This window comes from Sinohyriopsis cumingii, chromosome 1, assembly GCF_028554795.1.
Source record: "Sinohyriopsis cumingii isolate HCF-2022 chromosome 1, ASM2855479v2, whole genome shotgun sequence".
In the NCBI taxonomy this organism is placed as follows: Eukaryota; Metazoa; Mollusca; class Bivalvia; order Unionida; family Unionidae; genus Sinohyriopsis; species Sinohyriopsis cumingii.
Window position 1 is genome coordinate 122,222,657 of NC_142961.1, and position 23,035 is coordinate 122,245,691.

The 23,035-nt window shown below is 39.9% G+C and overlaps 1 protein-coding gene across 1 annotated transcript in view; it reads left to right on the forward strand.

The window, feature by feature from the left end:
* Positions 1-22,384, forward strand: part of LOC149807774 (glucosaminyl-phosphatidylinositol-acyltransferase PIGW-like) — a 43,258-nt gene extending 20,874 nt beyond the window's left edge. The window contains exons 6-7 of the mRNA XM_089970433.1: positions 19,172-19,253; positions 22,117-22,384. Coding sequence (XP_089826559.1) covers positions 19,172-19,253; positions 22,117-22,382 — 348 coding nt within the window. The 3' untranslated portion in view covers positions 22,383-22,384. The remainder of the gene's footprint in view (positions 1-19,171; positions 19,254-22,116) is intronic.
* The last annotated feature ends 651 nt before the right edge of the window (positions 22,385-23,035 follow it).

Below are 23,035 nucleotides of genomic sequence, written 5' to 3' on the forward strand. Positions count from 1 at the left end.
ACGATTAGATATTAGACTCGATGATCAAAATCAGCCCAAACCCGGTGAGTATCCAATAAACGCTATCGATAAGGCGTGTCATGCTCATGATGTTGCTTACAAAAGTAGCGATCTGCAACAGCGTCATATCGCGGATGTAAAATTAATTCACGCGCTAAATGCTATTCCTGATAAATCCGTCAAAGAAAAATTGGCCTCATGGTTGGTAAAATCGGCTATGAAAGGTAAATTAATGATTGGCGCTGGTAATTAATAACAATCATCCAAGAAAAACGATGGATTCCATCTATTATTCTCCGAGAGGATACTGGAAGGGGAAGGCCGCAATTGGTAAGCTTGCAAGCGCTGCAAAGGTAACAAAGACCACTGCGGCTAATTGGTTATCCAAACAGGCTATATGGCAAATCTATCTACCACCGCCTAAACAAATCAACTTCTCGCGCTTTGATGTCAGCGTACCTAATGAAGTTCATCAGGCTGATATACTATTTCTGCCGCATGACAACGGTTACAAATACGCGCTAACCGTAGTTGATGTTGCGAGTCGATACAAACAAGCGGAACCATTGAAAACAAAGTCAGCAACTGAAGTAGCCGATGCGTTTGAGCGGATTTATCGAAGAGGTCCTCTGCGCTGGCCAAATCTATTACAAGTTGATCCTGGTAGTGAATTTCGCGGCGCTGTTTTATCAACGCTGAAACATCATAGCGTCGCGATACGACGAGGTCATACTGCGCTACATCGTGATCAGGCAATTGTTGAACGATTCAATCGGACTCTCGCTGAACGGTTATTTGGATATCAATACGCGAAGGAATTCATCCAAGAAAAACGATCTCGTGAATGGGTTAAAAGGTTGCCAGGTGTAATTGCAGCGTTAAATAACGAGATTACCCGAGTAATCAACATGAAGCCCAGCGACGCGATTAAATACGAGTATATACCCGGAAAATTAAAAATAAATAGCGTTTCTAAGCCGATTCTTGGCGATGTCACTGTTAGATATCTATATGAACCAGGAGAGCTTGAAGGCGGTAAAAAAAGGGCTACCGATCCTATTTGGAGTGTTACCACACATAACATATCAACGATAACACGATCAACTGGTAGACCACCGATCTATAGACTGGATTCAATTGCTCCTCAGCGCGGATTTACACGCGAGCAACTACAAGTGATACCTAACGATACTCAATTACCCCCGCGTGGTCTTAACTAGCGCCGTTGCGTCTATTACACTCAAGACAGGTCAACCTCACATTGTTTTTGACATGACCGAGACTGTTATCGATCCTATCCACGGTAAATTGGCGAGTGTCTTTATCCGAATAACGCCAACTCATTATACAATTGCAACTCGCGCAGTGATTATTCTGTTGTTGTCGTAGCGAGATTATTAATTCGGCATCAATATCAAAACGCCGCTGTTTTTTTTTATCCTGTTGGCGGTAACCCGAGAGTTTTCTATCAATGACGCTTGCATCGATGGTGACTTTGTCGCCGGCTTCGTCGGTGGCTTCGTCAATAACAATTCTTCGAAGCTGATTTATCCTTCGTACTCTGGACACTGCAAGATAGACTAGATTCGACCATTCGATGCGATTATCAACTATCCAAACAATTGTGTCCGTGATGGTTAGTCCCTGCGAGGAATGTATTGTTGTTGCGTATCCTAGCGTCCACGGGGATTTATCAGCACGTAGCGCGTCCTCGACGACGCTGATATCAACGAGCACGATATCATTCAGCACGAGAATTTGTTTTTCTGTCCGGCCTGGAATTTCAACTTCAATGTTCTGCCGCCGTGTGTCCGCGGGTCTATAACATAACGGCACTGGACGCGTTGGAAACTTTTCCTTATGCAACGTAAACAACTTCCGCTGAAGTGTGTCTCTGACTATCTTTCTACTCGCTACAATCAAATCGTTTGGTCTCCATGTTTCCCAGAATTCATTTAACGGCGTTTCCGGAATCACCTCGCGAATTATTTCACATTGAATTCTATCCGGCTGTAATCTGATTAATTTCTTAACCTCGCGCAGTTGTTCATCAAGTGCTCGGTAATCAGTATCGGTTTCTTCATAATAGTCCACAAAACCCCTTAACCAATCATGTGGACCCTCGCCGACAAATGGTGGTGGTTGGCCATGGTCCCCACACATGATTACCGCTGTATTCGCGCGCAGCAACCACTCAAGAAACATTTGTAAAGTATCTAACGAAACAGTACATATCTCATCCCAGATGATAATGTCGGGAATAAATTTTTCACCCATTCGATCAGGAGTCCACTCACCGCCGCTGTATCGAAAGAAGCTGTGATAAGTAACGGCGTCAACATTTCGTTGTTTTATCTCTCGCGCTAGTCTATGAGTCGGTGTAAGCACGATTATACTTGCCCGCGTTCGAAATAATTCAATTGCCCGAGTCGTCTTTCCTGACCCGCCACAGCCGCTTAAATAAACCGTCTTGTGTCTACAAATTGGATCAGAACACGATGGTGCATTAGACCATTCTGACAATTTATCACCGCGTAAGTAGTTGTTCTCAACGGTGACATCTGCTGACGGGGAATAATCGCGTCGTATTTCATTTTTAATTCTCCATGTACCCCAACTCTCGTCCGGACTAGTAAACTCGGCTACGTTTCCCTTATACGCTACGTCAATATAAAACGAATCAACTGCTACTCTAACCGCGGTATCGGGGAATCTATTTATCATCGAGAATAAATTGATAGCGGCATAACCCAGCATAGACGCCCTCAAATGCGGGTATGCTGGGCTGTCTCCATCGCTGTAAGTAACAACTGTACCCAGCCTTGTTCCATTGGACAAGAAAGCTGTTTTGCAGTTCACGTATCTATTTTTCGCCACTGCGTCCTTGATTACGAAATCATATTCTGCGTCATCTATAATCAGCCGTGAGCAATATCGTTTGTAGTCGTGGTTTTTTCCACCTTGTGTGAACTTACCAATTATTCTTCTACCGAGATCTTTTGCCTCTCTGTTTCGTTGGTTGAATATCCTCCTGGACCATTCGATGATATATTCCTCGTCGGCATCAATGTGTTTTCTGGATTCGTCAATTATGCTATCTAGACGCTCCGGTTCTGGTAACCAGACTTTAGTCTGCGCCCGGTATGATATAATCGCGTCACTGACAATTAACGAAACTAGCATGCTACAATCAATCATATACCGTAGCAGCGCTATTGGCAGCCATCTCTTTTCAGCCATGTGTCTACCGATCCAAATATAGCAACAGCGATGGAGTCCTGCCGCGAATTCAAATGATACTATGCGAGCGAATCCGGTTAAATCAAAATCAGGCAGTGGTCCATTAATAGCAACACGAGTCATTTCATGACTGGGGTGTCCAAATCGTCTAAAGTACTCAGCGGCGGATCCATACCCGAGAAAACTCGCTGGATAACAGGCAACCATATCAACCGAGATCATAGCGTCGCGGTTGTATTCAGTGTTCCATAGTCCACCGTGATAGTATTCCAAACAACTGGATTGTACATCCGGTAGAAATTCCCTGCGCGTTGGTCTCCACGCATTTTTCCTTGCTGCAACATGAGCTACAACCGATGGAATCGTAAAACAATTTGTTAGCAGTTGTTCATCATGCTCCTCAAATTCTATGGCGGTTTTTTTCATCCTGTTGTGAAATGCTTCAGTGCGATATAATTCACCGTTTGGTCTTACAAACTGATCAAAGGTATCCGCATCGTTTTCAGCGCTGCGAAGTAACCACATTGATACAGGGTCGTTTTTACACAAGTAGGCAATAGCATCAAATAGTTTCCTCTCCGCGAGAAAACCGTCCTTGGAGAATTGTTCTCCCAGGAATTCTTCGGGTATATACTTTACTGTTCTATCCCGTGGAAATATTGTGATCACGGGCGTCCATGCGTGTTCGTTATGATCAATAATTTTGATTGGGGCTCCCTTCGATTTATACTTCGATTCGTATAATACTTCACCGGTTATCGTTGTAACGGTTATTGGAAATCTCAGCGATGTTTCTAATCTCGCTATGTCGCTGATGGTTGCTCCACGCTCTTTTACGGTTAGTTCCCACTGGTTGATTTTGCTACGTCGTAAATCAGTCAATTTGTTTCCTCGACATGCATTTGTAAAATGCTCTATTATTCGTTCTGCTACACAATTTATCCCAGTTGACTGTTTCATCGGTTTCAGTTTTCCGATATCAGGTTTCTTATTTAACGGGTATATTCCATAAACAACTGCTGTTTCAGGATACGCTCGTTCATAGTATGGTTTGTCAATTCCGGTTAACAACCCCGGCTTGGAGTCGCGGCTGACAGTGACTGTTTTCTTGTCGCTGAGAACTGGTTCAAATTTATCACGCATGATCCAATCGCCTGATTCCACCCGGACAATGAATTTTACTCTGAAGAAATACCTTTTACCGTCAAGTTGTGATATTATCATTGCTGCGCGGTTGTCGTTCATGGTAGCATCAACAATGCCATCAATTCGAAATGTTGACCAACTGTGAGATGCGCCATCACGCTTGAATTCATTGATACAATCGCGTATTTTACTCAACAGGGTTTTATCGTTTATTAACGCTTTTGGTGTGTCCTTGAGGACTCTATCGAGATTAAACCTAATATTTTTCCGGGGTTTAATTGCTGCCAATCTCTCGAACTCATCCATATAATTAAAACAAGTATTTAAATGAAAGAATATAGTATAATGAATCACTGCAAATGGTTGATGATTGGGTCGACAACCCCGTGCAATAAATCATGTAGAGGTGAATTCTGCGGGTATCATTTACAAAGCGTTCGTAATGGTTCTCTTGGCCCCCTCCCGTGCTTGGTTTGCCACGTCGGTGTAAGAGGAAAATCACAGTTGTGTATCAATTGTGGCGGAAAGCGATACAGGGAACTAAAACGCTATTATGACAAGCGAATTAAAAACGCCGTCATCAACCCCACCGCCGACTTCGTCATCAAAACCCCCCAAGACTACGTTGAAAGATTCATAATTAAACCAAATAATAAATTAGACAAGTAGTATTATTATACAAATGGACCAAGAATTTCAGCCGCATCCCCTGCTCGTCAATTACGAGGCATCTCGCGACGGTATTGTTAGAAATCGTAGACTGAAGAAGCCGGTTGGATGGAAAAACAATCACGGGTATTTAATGTTTACTGCTGGAGGGAAAAAATATCTCTGTCACAGAATCATCTATGAATGTTTCCACGGATTGATCAAAGATAGTCTCGTTATTGATCACATTGATTCTAATTATCAAAATAATAGACTGTGTAATCTGCAAGCCATCTCTCAGAGTGAAAATAGTAAAAAAGGCCAAACTGGTAAATACTCAAAGAAAGCAAAACCCGTAAAGTCATTTGATACAACAACTCACGAGGAAAAAATATTTCAGTCGATGAATGAGGCAGGAAAATATTTTGACATTTGTATCGCCTCAATACAATTTGTTGCAGAACGAATATATCAAACAGCGATCTCAAAAAAGACGGGTCATAGAATTCGATTTTCATATATAACATCAAAGGGAGATAACTCGTTTTGTGATAGCGTCGCATGACAGGAGTTACGTCCCTTGAAGTCTAATTAATGTTGCGTCCCTTGAAGTCCAATTAATGTTGCGATTAATTAATCATTTTACGATGAAAACTAATGAAATACACGCTATTATCTAACAGCTGTATTCTTTTTTTTAATGTTTTATTTGAGTATTTGGTTTCATTTAAATGCCGTGAAACACCATTAATAAGTATTTAAGGATTCAAACGATTCAAGGGAATTCAAATTAACACACACCTTGTGACTGACGCCGCTGTATTAGTCACTTTATATATAAGATGACTCGTTATAAGCCTGGGGCTTTCGAAAGCCAATTCAACTAATCAAAACTAACCCACGCTCTTGACCCGGGCGTGTGGTTGTCTTTTGTTTACAATCATGCAACCGGGTTAATTTAATTGGGTTGCTTTTGATTGGTTGAATTGGCCGTAGAGTTCCGCCCCGCCGTTTTATGTTTGTGCTGTCTTGTGCCGTCCCATCATCCATCAATCATTTCATTATAAATATATTCATCCTTAATTAAGTACATGTAGTGATGTCCCCCAAGCATATCTTCTGGGCGGTCTACGATGACGTTTGTCACCCTAGGCCTCCCTCCCGGAGATGTATGCTTTGGGGTTCCAAGATGTGAATGTCCTTAATTAAGTATATGTATATGCCTGCAATCTGCCACAACACTCGAGTGGAGATCTACGGCATTGTACTGTCCATGTATGCCTGCAATCTGCCACAACACTCGAGTGGAGATCTACGGCATTGTACTGTCCATGTATGCCTGCAATCTGCCACAACACTCGAGTGGAGATCTACGGCATTGTACTGTCCATACAAAAAACGGGGTCAAAAATGGCCCCAATAATTTTATTAAAATTTTTGATATTAGAAATAAGATGTTTTATAAGAATAATGAATATCGAAGACATCAATAATATATTAACTGAGATTTCAAAATTAAAAAATCAAGGAATTGAATTATCTGATGGTCTCGACAGTGAAAAAATATTATCCGATTATGAGATTATTAACGAACAGTCGAAACGGGGGCGTTTTACCCTGGCCCGCGAGTATTTTTTTATAAAACGATTACAACATACGATTAATGAGAACCTGTACCACAATGACGCAAATGCATTCATTGGACTATTTACTGCCGTTGAAATAATACGAAAAAAACTCGGACGTGTTTATGAACGACGCCGGGAGATTTCTAGTAAGATCAAAAACATTAGAAGGATTATAGACGAAAACTCCGTGGAGCTCCCGATGGTACACTCGGCGGAAAATTAGAAAATTGCGGATCAATTTACAATAATGGTAGGTGAATCACTTACTACTCGGCTAGCCAGAGAGCGGCTAGCAGCGCTTAAAAAGTTTATACCGTTACGAGACAGGGTGAGAGAGAAACTTCAAACGCGACAACAAATGCAAACCGATTTTACTGTTGGAAGCGAACAACTCTTTGCCCCGGTAACTAAAGCGACTAAGGATGTTACAGCGGCAACTGTACCCGTTCTTGGTGCGCTTGAAAAGATAGCGGCAGAGACAAAACAAACAAAAAGGTCTTTAGAAACACTCCCTGCAAAAATAGCGGCTGCTACAACACGGAGGCCACCACCACTCGCTATAACCGAACCACAAGAACCTTATGTTACAATGGCCGACGAGGAAGAATTAGGTGCTACTGCGAAAGAACCAGAAGAAGAAATACCCGAAGAAACACCCGAAGAAACATCGAAAGAAAAAAAGAAAGAGGGAAATATACCCCGTAATGTTCTTAAAAAGTCCGCAATAGATCAAATTAGAGACATCGACGACGATGAAGAATTAGTTAATTTTGTTGCTACAACATCAACTAAGAGCATTCGAGATGAGTATATCAATGAAGGTTACAAGAAAAAAATAACCTCGACGGAGAACTGGGCAAGAATAGTGTATTTAGCGAGTAAACATAGAGAAGCATTACCACATCGTGGTGATCCCGATTACGATAAATTCCTCGAGAAAGTTAAGAGTAGAACACCAAAAAAAGGAAAAGGATACCCTGTTGGTAAAGAATCCTACGGCGTTACCTGCCCTAATAGTGTTCTCAGTGATATATCACGGCTGGAAGTACTAATTGGAGGAAAACGAGCCGGAAATAACTCTACGGAAATAATCAATGAGGCCGCTGATATTTGCAAGCGGTTATTTGCAGGCGGTATTATGGACATTAATGCATATCGAACGCTCATAGACGAACTCGTGGATGATTAATTGGAAAACTGGTGTTTTTAATAAGGATGATCATACACTACAACCATGATAAACCAGTACTCGTCTACTTGGTAAACTCGCGATTGCCTGTTTACCGCGCGTACTATGGAGATGGTCTCGGTAGCACCATTGCGGGGTTATTTACAAGAATGGCTCCAAAAGTAGCGCCGTTAGCCAAACAATTAGGAATGAAGGCTATTGATGTTATTCGTGATAAGGGTATTAGTGCCATTGGAGATGTTGCCGGAAGGGCGTTTTCAGCCGCGCGGGACAAACTAATGTCATTGGTGAAATTCAGGAGAAAAAAACAGAAACCACCGGTAATGCCATCAACGACAGTGATGCCTGCAAATGTCAGTAAAGTAATAAATAACGCCGTGGAAGAAAAATTAGAGTCGTTGGCGACGACTTCGCCATCCGCCGATGCGGCAACCAACGCGCTCATGAACGCGATAGCGGGGAGTGGTTTAAATTCAAAGAATTTACGACGAAAAAATCGCAATTGAAAACATCAACATGATAAATAATAGAATGTTTGCGCGTACCGCTGATCCCGCGTTTGATATGGACGCCCCAGTACGCAGGGATGATTCTGTCCGTGATTATCAATATTATTCTTATTATGCAGCGCAACCTGACCTACGATCGCGAATTGAACTTCAAGTCCAAGATACCAGTAAATATTTTTTGCCGTGTGAAGCGTTTATCGAAATCGAGGGAGAACTCGTGACAAATGCCGCCGATAATGCACCATACGCAGATGACCATCGTGTTCGAGTTGGCTTCGTCAACAACGGTATCATGGCGTTATTTGAGAGCGCCAGATATCTTATTGACGGGCGAGAAATTGAATCAATAGAACGCGAGGTTGATGTTGCAACAACGATAATTGGGTTGGCGAGATACTCGGATGATTATACAAGATCGGCGGGCCCATCTATGATGTTTTCGAAGGACACCACCAATAACGCTGACCATCTTCAGTACGTTAACGTGCTGACACCACGAAATACCGCAGCTGACCAGGATGAAGCAGCTAACCCAGACCGCAGAGCAAAACCAGGTGACAATTTCACTGTTATAAAAAGCACCAACAATGATTTCAATCTAGGATTCGCAACACGAGTAGGAATGTTGCAAGGACCACGCCGAAAGTTTTCATGCGCGATTCCACTCCATCACATATTTGGATTCTGCAGAAATGTCAGAAAAGTTATCTATGGGGCTAAGCATACAATCGCGCTGACGCGAAGGGGCGATGATAACAATGCAATATGGCGTGCTGCTGGTGTCGCCGCCGGTAAAGTCATTTTAACTAAAATGGCATTGTGGATGCCGGTGCTGACTCCATCAGTTACCACGGAAGCACGATTGTTAGCATTTATGGAACAGGGAGGGAAATCGCTGTTGAGTTGGCTAGCGGTAACAACTGATGCTAAAGAGGATAACGTCGCCGATACGTTTACATGGCACCTGGCGTCAAAACAGGGTGTTTCAGCCCCGCGTCATATATTCATAGCGCTGCAGAATAGGAATCGATTGGGTAGTCAAGAACACAGCCATATGATATTTGATCAATTAGGAGTCAGGGATGTTTCGCTGAGAATAAACGGACAACAGGAACCATCCGAGGATATACAGCTTAATTACGGCGACAACCATATCGCACGTGTGTATCATCGATTGCTGTCATATATGGGTCGTGATCAAAACGTCGACACTGGTTTGCAAATATCACAACTTGATTTTAAAAACCTGTATCCGATTTATTACTTTTCGTTGGAACATCTTGATTTAACGAGACAATCCGTCGTTGATATACACTTCCGAGCTCGTATAGCCCCGGGTGGTGTTAATTATAGAGCGGTTGCTGTCATTCTCAGCGATAAATCAATGCTGTTGGAAGGCGTTGGTGGACGAATGAGAATCGTTGATGCACCAGTGGAAAACATGTAATTGAAAACACAAACGCGTTTACAATAAAATGTCGTATAGTGTCGTCAGTGTAGAGTTGACTGATGGTCAAGTCAAGAAATTACGATCAAAGTCGGCTAAACAATGCGGAACCACAATAACGCTGAAGCCGTCACAGATGGCGGGTGGTAATCATAAGATATCGTTGACGGCGCGTCAAATAAAACATTTCAATGATGCGATGAAGAATAAAAAGGGTGTTCAAATAGATTTTTCCGCCGCAGCAATTAAAAACATGGAAAAGACCGGTGGGATATTTCCGCTGTTAGCTGCGATTCCAGCGTTGATTGCCGCGGCCGCACCAGCAGTGGCTAAGGCGGCGGCGTTGGGGGCCGTTGGTACCGCGGCGGGAATGGCATTAAAGAAGGCAACCGGGAAAGGCTACAAAAAAAAACGACCCGTGGCCGGAAAGGGTCTAAGACTACCGGGAACCCCGTATTCATGGTATTCGGGAAAGGGTCTAAGACTACCGGGAACCGTTTATTAACTCGGGAGTCAATGACTCCTGAGTCTATGACTCCAATGTCTAATTTTGATTTAATAGACGCCGCAAACGCGTTAGCGATAAAAAACTTCAGAGGTGTTTTTATGAGGGATCAATTACCGGCGGCCCCAAGGAATACTGAAACAGGCATAATTAACCTCGATGGGTCCTCCGGAGCGGGAACTCATTGGGTTGCGTACGCGATTGATCCGCGTGCAATCGTCTATTTTGATTCATACGGGTTAGCCCCGCCGAAAGAGTTCATGCGGTATGTCCGGGCGTGTTCAGCCCGGGCGTTTTATTCCACGTTGCCAACACAGCGATTAAGTGACCCACCGATATGTGGCCGTGAGGCATTGAACGTACTCGCGGCGATTTCATCATCGCGAAAACCACCTCATGTAGTTGTAAACGAATACACTAGTGGGGTCGTAGAAGCTCAACGGATTTTAGAGAATAACATTTACAATAACGATGATTGATATTTGGGGACGACCGGTTTCGGCGCTGAAAGAATCCACGGAAACGGCCGCCGCCGACATAAAAAAACTAATTGAGGATGAAATCGCTGATACGTTGAACTTAACCAGTGTTGACCCAGATGAAATAGTTGTATTTCAAGACCGCCAGGGTAAATTGAAATCTAGTAATGTGTCGCTAAATGACGTTTTATTACGACAGCGTGATGCCGCCGAGAACACCATCGCGTTGTATACCGGCGACGGACTACTCAAACCGGGTAGACATATAGTGGAGATAGAGAATACGATAGAATTAATCCAAGACGGTGTTATAAGGTTGAATAGATCAATAATCGAACTCGAAGGGCATGTGAAAACAACTATCGATAGATTTTTTGGGTACCCGATAGTATTCGAACCAAATCTTGCAACAATAAAAAATACTATTTTGGAGTTTACGACGCTGTCGGGCCAATTTTACACGTTACGAAAAAATGTTAACAGGATCGATGACAACTTTGATAAATTCCTTGGTAAAAAAAATACCAAGCCGGATGAAATCACAATAACTATAAATGATATCACTGCGTATGGACAGGAAATAAAAACAATCAAAACTGATGTTGAAGCGAACAAAAAGGGTGTGGACGCGCATGAACGGGAAATAGAAATAATCGGCGCTAATGTTGCAACGATCATAAATAATGTAGACTCGCATGGACGGAAAATAGAAACAATCAAAACTGATGTTACAACGATCATAAATAATATGGACGCGCATACACAGGAAATAGGAACAATCAAAACTGATGTTGAAGCGAACAAAAAGGGTGTGGACGCGCATACACAGGAAATAGGAACAATCAAAACTGATGTTGAAGCGAACAAAAAAAATGTAGACGCGTATTGGCGGGGAATAGGATTAATCAAAACTGATGTTGCAGCGAACAAAAAAGGTATAGACGTACATACATATGAAATAGGAACAATCAAACTTGATGTTGCAGCGAACAAAAAAAGTATGACCGAGAATACACGGGAAATAGAAACAATCAAAACTAATGTTGCAGCGAACAAAAAAGATGTGGACACGCATATACAGGAAATAGGAACGATTAAAACTGATGTTGAAGCGATTAAAGACGGACTACCGAGAGTAGCAGAGCAATTCGAAAAAATAAAAATCCCTCATGAGAACATCATCAACACAGTATACACAATTCAGCATGGATCATTCGATTGGACTCCTACACAGAATACAGTAAATATCACCGCAACTGTTAAGGGCATTTATCGATTGACACTGGTTTCAATGATGCAGTTTAATATATTATCGTCGAGTTCATCCGGGTTTAACAATACAATATCAACAATTATAGACAAGAACGCAACTGAACAGTTTACAATTTATGCCGTTGATAGAAATCTAACCCGGGCAAACATTACATGGTATGTGGAATTTGCAGCGAATCTAAGTAATTAAAAACACTAGCTCTTTTAAAATAAAAATGACCACCAAGGAAGTTGAATCAGAGGTATCACCGACGTCACATCAATATCGATTCGATACCGCAAAAGAATTTTCCGCGAACTTGAAAACGCTTTCCGAACAATACCGTGTAAAAATAAAAAAATACCGTCGTAAAATAACCGCCATCGACGCGGTCGTGTACTCGGTGTCGGGTATAGTAGCTGGCGCCGGTGTTATTTTATCCACGGTGACCACGATAACCCCGATCGCTGTTCCAATCGCTGTCTCCGCAATGACAACAGTTGCTGGAGTTGCCAACGCAATCACTAGGAAGATATCATCGTGTTTTCAGAAAAAACTCAACGAGTATACAGTAAAACATCAAATAGTATCCGACGCATACTCGAAATTATCCGGGTTGATCTCGTTATCGATTGATAATTTGTTCGTATCCGATGTTGAATTCTCCACGATGGTCCAGTTATATAGCTCCGCGATGTCAAAAATCGAGGATTTTCAACTGGAAGCCGAAACCACCTGGTTGTTAAAATTAGACACTAAAAACAACGAATAATAATAATGTCGCTGAACCCCGAAGGGTCTCAATTACTTCAGCGGATCGCGGAGAACACCACTCCGGTACAAACAAGTATGATATCGATAACATCAACGAAACCCGAATTCAGTGTGAACTTCCCATCACCGGTTCCAGTAAAGGAAATAGCGCTGGCAAAATTGCGAGTATATCACAGTTGGCCTAATATCCGAGCGAACGCATTTAACGGACAACAACCTAATAACTCGCTGGTTTTTGCACGGACAAATAAACCCGATGGGACCCCAAACTGGGAGGAGGTTACAATACCAACTGGGTCATACCAAATAGAGCAAATCAATAAAGAATTTCAACGCAGGATAAAATCGATCACAGGAAAGGAATCAAAAATCGCTATTACGGTTCATGAACCGACGTTATCGTCGACGATTGAAATAAGCACACCGGGGTATATGGTTGATATTTATAACAGTTCAATAAGAACCATACTAGGATGGCCTGAGAATCCACCCGCGAACACCCCCCCATCAACTATCCTCAGACACGATAACGGAGATGGTGGTAGGCATATTGCTCCATACAACGTAAATATCGCATCAGTGATAGCGATCAATCTAGTGTGTGATGTTATCGAAGGGAGTTATCAGGTGGATACCAAGCAATCAAATCAAGCTCAACAGGGGTATATCCTTTATTCGTTTTCACCAACAGCCCCTCCGGGATTTTTGATCATTGAGAGTCCGATTAATCCGGTCTATATGCGATGCCATGATCGGTTTTTAACGAGAATTAATTTCAGACTTACCGATCAGTCAAATAACCTAATTGATCTGCAAGAGGAGGAGTTAGTGATCACTCTGTTTGTAAAATCATAGCAGCAGAGGGGGCGATGACATCGACGCGGTCGTCGATGTGCTTACCGGACGCTGACGACGCTGGGGATCGACGCGCAGAAGGTGTTAATTAAACCAAATGACGTCACCATCGTGTAGGATGGACCGACGTCGTTTTTTTTTTACCAGGCGCTGACGACACTAGATCGTTGAGTGCAGAAAGTAATAATTAAGCAAAATAACGATTGGACAAAATGTCCGATTCGCCCCCTCTGCTGCTACTTTTGGGATGATTTACATCAACAATTACTGGACCAGAATGTCAACAAAACATTTTTCACAGTGATGCCCGCCCATAAATCTCAGGAGAAGGTTCTGTAAGACCCACACTCCAGTTTTTTACAAGGAGACAACAGCAGTAGACATTGCAGCATTGAGGATGACAATACCACACTCAGTATGCATAGATTGGAAGTCTTTCAATGACACAGCAGTTGGTGTGTAATGTCATGACAGTTGGTTTTGTGCTGGATTTAGTATCGGTGGCTATATACCAAAAAGCTGAACACACCTTATCTCCCACCTCAGATCCCACTGGACAAGTAGAAGCCTGCTTCTAGAATGGCCCACATTTTAAACAGCCTCCAAGCACACCTTGGCCAATTATGTAACAGCAGCTGCAAACTTAAAACTGGACCTCCACCATTCTTAAAGATCATTATTAAGCCAAGTAACGATCACAGCTATTATTATCTAATCTTTTGTTTAATGACCAGATTGAGGGAGTCTGAAAACAAGCCACCAAAGAGTTTAATTTCCCTAAAATACAGCCTTAGCTACAGAGGAAGGACTTTCAGGGAAAGTAACAATAGGACCAAAAGGACTCTCCAAATACATAAGACAATGGGAAACAGTCCTACTAACCCTACATTGAAGAAGTCCACAGTTCTTAAGAGGGAAAGTGGACATGGAGCAGAAAAAAGCTCTCACTTTTGCCTGTATTTCTTTTCAAGTCACCCTTCCAGTAACAAATAATAACATTGTTTTCCATATTCTTCAAAGCAACCACTCTGCAGCAAGAAATCACCAACGTTCTCCATACTTAGGTGGTAAAAATTTCTTGGAATGCAGATTCAGTGGGTTGTATTCAAGAAAGATGGGAACAGCATGAAGGGTTTTGAATGCAGATTAGAAGGGGGACTGCTCACTCATCATGGAGAAGATACATATCCAAATCTCTCCATTCATTTAGCTTCATTTGGTTTGCTCATAAGACACCAGTTCAAGGCACTTCCATTCAGACCCAACATCAGTTCCTGGGTATTAACATATTTGATGGCCAGAAACATGGCCCATGTCTGGACCACCTCCACAACAGCAATATCCAACTACCTGGATGATATTCTACAAATGGTTCATTGAGTTAAATTTTGGAGCATATCATAGATATACCTTGTTACTCTTTTTCCCAATCTTGGGTTCCTTGTTAGCGAGGAAAAAGATGACCGTATGCTAACATTTTATCCATCTAGGTCTGACATTGAAAATCAATATAATGGTGACTTCATTAGTTACACTGGACAGTCTCGAAACACAAGAATTCCTTTGCCTACTGGGTTTGCTTAATGCAGCAGCAGACCCCATGGACCTTGGTCACCTTTTTATGAGACCATTACAAATAATTATGTTGTCCCAAAGGTGCACCAACCTATAGCAATTTCTGTAACAGTGTCAGAATGTGAACACAGAGGTCTCAGATGCACACCTTTGTCCACCATTCCAGTATGCCAATCAAGTGTGGCCCACTCAGGATCATCATTTACATATAAACAACCTCGATATGAAAGCCATACTGAAAGGATTTAATTGGTGGTAGTAGGAGCTAAATGGAAATGGTGTTCTCATTCCGTCTGACATCTTCACTGTGGTTAATTATCTTAGAAAGCAACGGGGAACCAATAAACCCAGATCTTTGCACTATTATCTGGCATTTTCTTTGGTCAGCATTTTCTTTATTCAGCAACAAATCCAAATAAAGTTCATTATGTTCCAGTCTGACTAAATATACTAGCGGACTTGTTGACCTTTAAGAATCAGATAATACAAATGGAATGGTCTCTTCATCCCTTGGCTTTCACTCGCATCTGTGTCTACTGGGATCAACTAAAGGTAGATCTATTTACAACTAGGTGGAATACAAAATTTCCAACCTTTGTCTCACCAGTACCAGAGATGAATTCTCTGGCAGTCAGTGTTCTTTCTATATGCTAGAAAGGGTTGGATGCATACACTAACTCCCAAATACCTCCTGATTTGCAAAGTTGAAAGCAAAAGAATTGGAGTGTTGCCTCATCCTTATTGCTTTACTCAAGTAGTAATGTGGATCAGTGACCGCTATCTAGCAGTGGAGATACCTTGGAAAATGGAGACGTTTCCTGAACTGCCCAAGAAACCAAAGAAACCATGATGGCAGGTGCTTCATCCCAGTCCAGAGTTTAACCTGCATGATTGGATCACATTAAACAAGCTCTCAGTAAAAAAACAGTTCTCTTAACAAGTGTTGGAAAGAATCACTAGAGCAAGATGGCTCTCCCCTTTGAAAGTGTACAAAGAAAAATGGAGAATTTTCACACAGTGGTTTGAGCAAGAACACATTGCACTTCTGAGTGCAACAATACCTTAAATAGCTAACATTTTATGATAGTGCTTTGAGCAAAAGCTGTTAGTACCAGTCATAATAAAAAGTTACCTTTCCACTGTCTGTATCATACCATGTAACCATGGGGGAGAGGATATAGGACACACAAAGACCTGTCAGATCATCTGGCCAATTTTGAATTCACTTGCCCAAAGGCATTTGCTCTCTGCCCAAAGTGGAATCTGTCTTGGGTACTAATCTGGCTAAATAAGACACTGTTTGGACCATTCTTAAGAGCTTCATTGGTTCACCTCTCATATAAGACCTGATTCCTACTCACACTAGTAACTGCAGGCAGAATCAGAGAAATACAAGCACTTTCAGTTGACCAAAACTTCGTGCAGTTCCGACAGCATGGGTTGGTGTCACACATGATGGCCCATTATTTCTATGAAAAAACACTCGTGGAAGATCAGACATTTGTGGTTAAACCCCTATCTAGTCTGTACACTTCCATTTCATGGATTGTCTATAGGATACAGTAAAAACTCAAAGGTGGTACCTGAAAAGGACTGTACTGGTGTGTAGAGGGAGATCTCATCTCTTCTGACATCACAAATAAGGAAAGAACAATATTTAAGCGAAGACACTTTCATCCTGATATCTCCATGTATTGGGAGTTAACCCATGAAAAATCAGATGGTTCATCCCTAATGATTGTGATATTGTTCACGAGACTGTAGAAGAGGGACTCACATCAAATAAGATTTCCAACAACTTCACAATTTCTGCTTGCTCAGGTGGTAAATTCTGAACAATTGTGGCTAACACCTTGGCTCCTGTAATCTCAACCTTTATGCCTTCAGCTTTGCTTTCATATCAATGTACAGTCAATATTTGATCATGATCTGTAGTGTTACATATTTAGACTCTTACAAGACGTAACAAAAAATAGTGAAGACAACAAGCTTTGAAAAATTTAACAAATAATTTTATTTCCCTGGAAAAAAAAGTTAAAAATGAGAAAAATAACTTATGGTTTTACAAATCAAATCCAAAAATAATCCAAGAATGTTAAAATAGAAGTCCTAGAGACAAAAAGTCCTAATGAAACTGAGTTTGAATCCCGATGAAATCCAAATGGAACGTGATGATGTATGGTGTAGTCAGGATCATACTGATGTGTCAACTGTTCTTTGTTGAATCACAGAAAATAATATTCCAGTTTTTGAATTCTGTGTAAATTTTGATAACTGTCCTTGTCCAAGAATTAATTTAGAGTGCTAGTATTTCCAGGGAAAATAAACTTGTAATCAAAATAAATTAAATTAAACAAAATAATTAGCCCAAAAACTGATAACAGCCTAAAACACTTTAACTTCTCAGGTGTTAAGGCACTAATGACTATTCTTTCTCAAAACATCAATAATAAATCTAGCTACAACAAAAAATAGAACATGAAGGATTGTGTATAAATGTGTGTGTGAGTTTTATTTTTAACATAGCTGAAACAATTTTTCAGTCATATTGCTACGATGTCTGCAGTGTGGCAGTTTATAGTGAAGTCTAGCACTGGGGCATCATGCTACAGACATGTAGCATGATGTCCCACCCAGTCATATTATCCTGACACCAGACAGACCAGTCCTAACACTAACCTCTTAATGTTGAGTACCTAGCAAGGCAGCTGTTAGTCTTTGGTATGACTTGGCCTGGGTTCAAACCCACAACCTCCTGCATTCAAGGCGGACGCTCTGAGAAAACATTTTGTGGACATGAGAAATTATGGAAAATTCAAACAGAAAGCAGTTGCTCTCCCAAAAATCTTACAAAATTTGCAGTCTTAAAAAAGAAAACATGTATTTTACACATTAACATATTCTAGTAAATAACTAAAAACTGACATGCTTTTTTATTTTCCTTTTTTCGAAATCTAAATTTTTTTCCAGAACTTGGATCTGGCCTGAATATCTTTAACAACTGCCCATTTGTCTACCTTGATGGCATATTTGACAAATGTCAAACATGTGATTAAAGGATCATAAACATAATTATATGTGTAATAATTCTATTTGTATTTGTGACAAACACAACTTTAAAAAAAAATTGAATTATTTTATCATGAAGAATGTTGTTGTTTTTGTTGTTGTTGTAGGGTTTAATGCCATTTTTCAGCACAAGATAGGCTGTACATTGCGGCCAGTATTAATGGTGGAGGAAGAACCCGGGAAAAACCTTGGAAAGAACCACCGACCCTCGAGAAGCTGCTGGCAAGCTTTCTCACATGCCCACATTGGCCGAATCCTAGACTCGAACCCATGCAGACAGAGGTGAGATGACAGTGATCCATAACGGAGAGCGCTTTAGACCACTCTGCCACTCGGGGCCCCTCATGAAGAATGAAAACATGCTGTTAATATCATTAAATTCCAAATTAAGATCACTCAGGAATTTCCATACATTCCTTACTGATGGAAACTTACAATCACAGTGAAAAAGTACCAATGCACGTTCCACCCAAAAAGTACCATTTTAAGCCAGTATACCACTAATAATACCATGGTCCCCTGCCATTGCATATATATGTACCTTGTTTGTCAAATGACATTGCAAATGTCACACACTGTCAACATTCATTTTAGCAACTTGTTGATTGAAATGTCTTATTTTGTCTGACTCATTTCCAAGATTACTTTTTCAAGCAGAAAAATATTAGAAAACATTCTTTACATAAATTGTGCATGTAATTCTGTAAAAGATATCATAATGCTTTGGTATGGTTCTGCTGTATCATTTTCCTGTTTTTTTCACAGAGTAATATTTCTGAGGTGAAGTTTGTTAGAAATGTCATGAGGTATTTTCATGTATATTATTGACAAATATCATCCTGTTGTCTGTTGCAGATGGTTGCCAATTTTTCAATATTGACAGTCTTGTTGTTGTTTGATGTCATCACGATGCTGATAAAAAAGAGTAAAGTGCAAGGTAATATCATATACAGAAAATATTACCATCCTCAGTCTTAAATCTATCTTGCTTTCATCTCTGGCAATGTCACACCTTTACAACACAGTATGGTCCTAATGGGATCATTCAAACATTTGATATGCCTGACAGAGTTAAAAAATTTGTTATCTCAGTTTCTCCTGAATTGTCATGTCAGCATAGGGTTTTCACTGAAAGACTTCTAATATGACTTGCATAGTAGCCATCTTGAAAGTCTTGTTATCACGACTTCTCCAAGATGTCTGGTCACATTGACCTTGAACATTGACAAAAAGACTTCTTGTGATGTCTAGTTGGTACCAAATAAATTTCATGCCAATTTCTGATATTAATAATGGCCTCCATGGCATCAGTCTTGAAAATCATGTTTTCATTGCTTCTCCACAATGGAAAATCATATCAACATGGGGGTTTCATTCAGAAGACTTCTTATAATGCTTTCTTGTTCTTAAATGAAAGTAGTTCCAAGTTGACATCCAATATGTTCACCACAACAGATAATTTAAAAATCTTGTTATTGCTAAAGAATATCAAAGATATTTTCAATACTTCACAGTTAAAAGGAAGAAATGATAACATCATCACTTTTGCAGAATTGAAACCCCTCATTGCCAGGATACTTTCTGTCAAATTTGGTCAAGTTTTATTCAGCATATTGGGAGAAGTAATTTAAAGGCCACTAGGTCACTGAAACCCATATTTTATGCTTCACTAACTTTGATTACATATTTTGTTTTAATTTTTTGTCTCGGGTTCTGTTTATGGTGGAATGTTCAAAATAGACTATAGTATGCATCTCTGGTAATGGCACACCTTTACAACACAATATGGTTTCTATGACCAAAATTTAATATTTTACTGGCTTAGGTGAACATTTTGTGCCATCTCATTACTGAATATATTTTCACATAATGTAACCATACTATTATACATAGATTTTTTAAATAAGGTAACAAAGTAAGGGGACAGTGCAAATTGATGTTCCCATCACCCCTTTTTTTTAACTATAGATCACTGTGACCAACATTTCATGCATCACTGACTTGGGTTCAGGTTTGTGTTTTATGTTTATTCCTAGAGTGATGTTCATTCTAGATGGACTTCTATTAGTATCGCACACTTAATGCTACATTATATAAAAAAAACCCTTAAGACAAAAGAAGTTACAGTTCACATTCTTCTGGTGTAGCGTAAATTTTTGTGTTTAGCACATGACCAATTTTGGGTTTTTGCATCCTTAATACATCCTGTTATACCAGAGATATTAAAAGTTGGTGAGTGGATGCATACACACTGTTATACCAGAGATATTAAAAGTTGGTGAGTGGATGCATACACACTGTTATACCAGAGATATTAAAAGTTGGTGAGTGGATGCATACACACTGTTATACCAGAGATATTAAAACTTGGTGAGTGGATGCATACACACTGTTATACCAGAGATATTAAAACTTGGTGAGTGGATGCATACACACTGTTATACCAGAGATATTAAAACTTGGTGAGTGGATGCATACACACTGTTATACCAGAGATATTAAAACTTGGTGAGTGGATGCATACACACTGTTATACCAGAGATATTAAAACTTGGTGAGTGGATGCATACACACTGTTATACCAGAGATATTAAAACTTGGTGAGTGGATGCATACACACTGTTATACCAGAGATATTAAAACTTGGTGAATGAATGCATACACACTGTTATACCAGAGATATTAAAACTTGGTGAGTGGATGCATCTCAAAGAGCAGAATAATCTCATCAAAGAAAATAATAAATCTGAATTTTGAGTGAAAAAAAAGAAGTTGATATTTTTTATTCAGGTTCCTCTTTTTTTTTTAATTGGGATATTCTTGTTCAGATTCCCTTTATCAGGTTTCCATTTGTTCTGTCCCCAAGTCTTGAATTGTATTTTAAAACTCCCCTCAGATATTACACTTTATGGTTGGTTTCCTCATCCATTTGGAAGGTTTGGAGTGATCCTTGCCATGGATCAATATAGTTGGTCTGTTTCATGCATGCAGTGTGCTATGCTTGTTGCATAAAGTGCACATAACCCTTTGATATGTACATATCAGGACTGGCTATTCTTTAGATCAAATCTATTATAAGTTGTTTATCAATATATAGCAATAAGAAAGAAATGTATTTACTTAAAATTTTAATACAATATTTATTTTCTTGCACTGAGCATTAGCCAGGACTAAAATGGACAGGCTGATCCCTGCACAGGATCATCAAAGAAAACTTAATAAACTAGTATCACTATCTGGATTAATGATTTTCTGTCTGTTTTTTTCACAGTGACTATCAGACAAGACAAGAAAACTATCCTGGCCAGTCACTCCCTTCACAACAAAACAAAACACATATGTGTTCAAAACACAGACTTTGTTTTCTGGGCAATGGCATATGACATACTCATTTTGAACTGATTGATCTGCATCTAATCATGGAATATATGTACTCATTCCATGCTGTGTGTTTCTTATCTAACCATGGTATATTTATATTCATTCCATGCTGTGTGCTTGTTATCTAACCATGGAATATATGTACTTGTTCCATGCTGTGTGTCTGTTATCTAACCATGGTATATTTATACTCATTCCATGCTGTGTGCTTGTTATCTAACCATGGAATATATGTACTCGTTCCATGCTGTGTGTCTGTTATCTTACCATGGTATATTTGTTCTCATTCTGACTGTTTTGCATCAAACAGTGGCATATTTTTACTAATTCTGAACTGTAATTCAAAAGTGTTTTAAATTTTCTCAAAAATGTTTTTATTGATTTTAATGTTGTATCTCCTATCAATTGTTTCTTTTTAGGAACAAGAAATGTGGATGTTGATAATCAACAGAAAGAGACACAAAGTGAAAGTGAAGAAACAAGTCAACTGCTGGCAGCAATTAATTACAATGCATTATTTTACTTTCTTTTGGCCAATATTCAAACTGGACTTGTCAATTTGTCCATCAAAACACTGTATGTAGGAAACACCACAGCTATCATCATCTTAACAATGCACATGTTAACTTCATCATTTATTGTTACAATTTTATACAAGCAAAGAATAAAAATCAAATTTTGGTAAAATAGGTTTGTTTTGTTTGTTGACTCACAAGTAAAGAAGAGACTAGTATGGTAAATGTAATCATCTTTTTCCCCATATGTTTAAAAATTATATACATATATAGAGAACAAGTGTAAATAAACAATATTAAACTAGGCACAGAGGCTATATATGTTAAGGACTTAAAATCATTGCAAGAAACATTTAAGTTGCAGATTGCTGGAAAAGTCAGAGGAAAGAGACAAAGTAAAGCAAACAGGGTGGGAATGAAAATCACTGTGCATTAAAACAGGATTTGTGTAGTCAGTAACTTGATAAAGATAAAAGAATATGCCACTTTTGTCTCACATGTGACACAAGGGAGATATATAATTGTCATGATATCAACCCATCCAGCTTAAACTTTTGCTTTTTTTGGGATCCAATATCTTCAGTTTGTATTAGTAGTTCATCACCAAACTTTGCCCATATTTCATGAAGTAGCATGGAACATCCATTGGAATGGACAGATAAAAAGGTCAAAGGGCAGATATTTTAAGGTATTGGGGCATTTGGTGGAGTTTTTACATCAGTACATATTATTGTGGTGGCTTAAAGGTAAGCATGCCAGGTTTGTGGCCAAAAGGAAGCAGGTTTGAATCCTACCATCTGATCAAATTGGGTCAGCTACTGTG